Consider the following 2,014-nt stretch of genomic DNA (forward strand, 5'->3'; position numbering starts at 1 on the left):
CCCCCCCCCCTTTACCTGCAGCAGCCAGTAGCAGCGGCGGTGGAAGGTGGGCACGATGGAGGAGTGGACGTAGCAGCCGTAGAGGCACTGGGGGGGACAGCACAAATTGGGGGAGCCTCCCGCCCTGACGAGACCCACAAACCAGTCTTTGGATCCCCCCCTGGGATCCAAATGACATCCCCAAATGACCAAGTAAGGGGGTCAGACCCTCGGCTGCCCAGCTGGGGGAGCCTGACACCTCCAAATTGCCCCCCCGGGGGTCCCCATTGCCACCAAACCGCCAACTGGGGGGTTTCCCAACATCCCTAAACACATAGCTGGGGGTCCTGGACACCCTAAACCACCCCCCTGGGGGTCCCCAGCAGCCCAAAACCTTCCCTTGAGGGTACTCAGATCCCCCCTTTGGGTGCCCTGACACCCTCAAGCCCCTCCTCGTGTAGCCCCCATCCCCAGCCGCTCCCTCCCTGCTCCCCACACCCAAACCAGAGTCTGTTCTATAGGGGAGCACGGGGACGTTTTTTCGGGGTGCCGGGTGTTTTCGGGGGAGAGCCGTGTTTTGGGGCTCCCCCCTCCTCCTACCTCCACCCCCTGCACCTTCAGCTTCATGTGGTCCTCACGTGTCGTCTTCCCATCCTTGCGCTTCTTCCAGCAATACCCGTCCTTGCGGTACTTCACCTTCTTGCGGTTGTACAGGATCACCGACCCATTCTGCGGCCTGGACAGCGGTCAGGGACCCCCCAGGGCACCCACAGCCCCTCCACGGCACCCCCCAGCCCCCCAAGGACACTGCCCGGGGCACCCCACGGCCCCCCCACCTGGTTTTGGGGGAGCACGAGAGCCACTCGTCGTGTTTCTCGAAGGTGATGAGGTACGAGGCGATTTCCTGGCGGGAGGAAGGGGAGACGTGTCCCGTTTGTGTCACACGTCACCTCCTGTCCCCCCCACTGTGTCACTCTGTCGTCCCACCCCTGCTGTCACAGTTTTCATCATCCCTAACCCCGCTGTCCTGATGTGCCCCCTGTCCCCAGCCAACCCATTCCCTCTGTGCCCTCAGTGTCCCCTTCCTGTGCCCCCACATCCCCTCCTGTGTCCCCACATCTCATGTATGTCACCTACATCCCTTCCACGCCCCCTCCCAATGTCCCCACATCCCCTTCTGTGTGTCGTTCGTGTCCCCACAACCCCCCATGTCCTGCTGTGTCCCCTCCGTGTCCCCCCGTTCCCCTCCCACCTCGTTGGTGTTCCAGCGCAGCTGCTCCTTGGGCAGGACGGGGCATTTGGGCAAACACTCCACCAGCTTCCGGGGCAGGAAAACCTTCAGGTGGCTCCTCTCTGCCGGGGGGAGCGATGAATGTCCCCCCCTGTGCGTGTCCCCGTCCCCTGTGTCCCCCCGTGCGTCCCCTTCCCCTTACCAGAGACCTCGGGGGGGTCCTTGCTGCTCATCTCGGGGGGCGTGCGGGGCCCTCAGGGCTCCCCTCGGGGGGCACAGACAGGGCTGGGACCTGCAGGGACGGGGGTCACCCCCCAGAAACGGGTGATGGGGTGAGGGGACACGGGGGGGAAATGGGACCAGGACACCGTCACCATCCTCAGCACCCCTGCCCCACACCCCGGGGCACCCCTCAGCCCCCCAGCATCCCATCCCATACCCCTGTCCTACAGCACCCCACAACCCCCCCCATCCCATCCTATTCCATCCCATCCCATCCCATCCCATTCTATCCGATCTCGCCCCATCCCACACTCCCGTCCTACAGTACCCCACAGCCCCCCACAGCCCCCCAAGCATCCCATCCCATACCCCTGTCCTACAGCACCCCACAACCCCCCCATCCCATTCTATCCCATCCCATTCCATCCTATCCCATCCCATCCTATCCCATCTCATCGCATCCCACACCCCTGTCCTACAGCACCCCACAGCCACCCACATCCCATCCCATCCCATCCCATCCCCCTTGTCCTATAGCACCCCACAACCCCTCACATCTCATCCCACCCCATCCCCTCCCAT

At 63.9% G+C, this 2,014-nt stretch overlaps 1 protein-coding gene across 1 annotated transcript in view; it reads right to left on the minus strand.

Moving 5' to 3' along the window:
* LOC113980805 (calmodulin-binding transcription activator 2-like) overlaps positions 1-1,521 on the minus strand; it is a 2,979-nt gene extending 1,458 nt beyond the window's left edge. The window contains 5 exon segments of the mRNA XM_027708022.1: positions 16-87; positions 580-715; positions 816-883; positions 1,232-1,332; positions 1,413-1,521. Of these exon segments, the coding sequence (XP_027563823.1) occupies positions 16-87; positions 580-715; positions 816-883; positions 1,232-1,332; positions 1,413-1,443 (408 nt within the window). The 5' untranslated portion in view covers positions 1,444-1,521.
* Between the last annotated feature and the right edge of the window lie 493 nt (positions 1,522-2,014).

This window comes from Neopelma chrysocephalum, unplaced genomic scaffold (genome assembly GCF_003984885.1).
Source record: "Neopelma chrysocephalum unplaced genomic scaffold, ASM398488v2 Primary Assembly neopelma1_95262, whole genome shotgun sequence".
Lineage (NCBI taxonomy): Eukaryota > Metazoa > Chordata > Aves > Passeriformes > Pipridae > Neopelma > Neopelma chrysocephalum.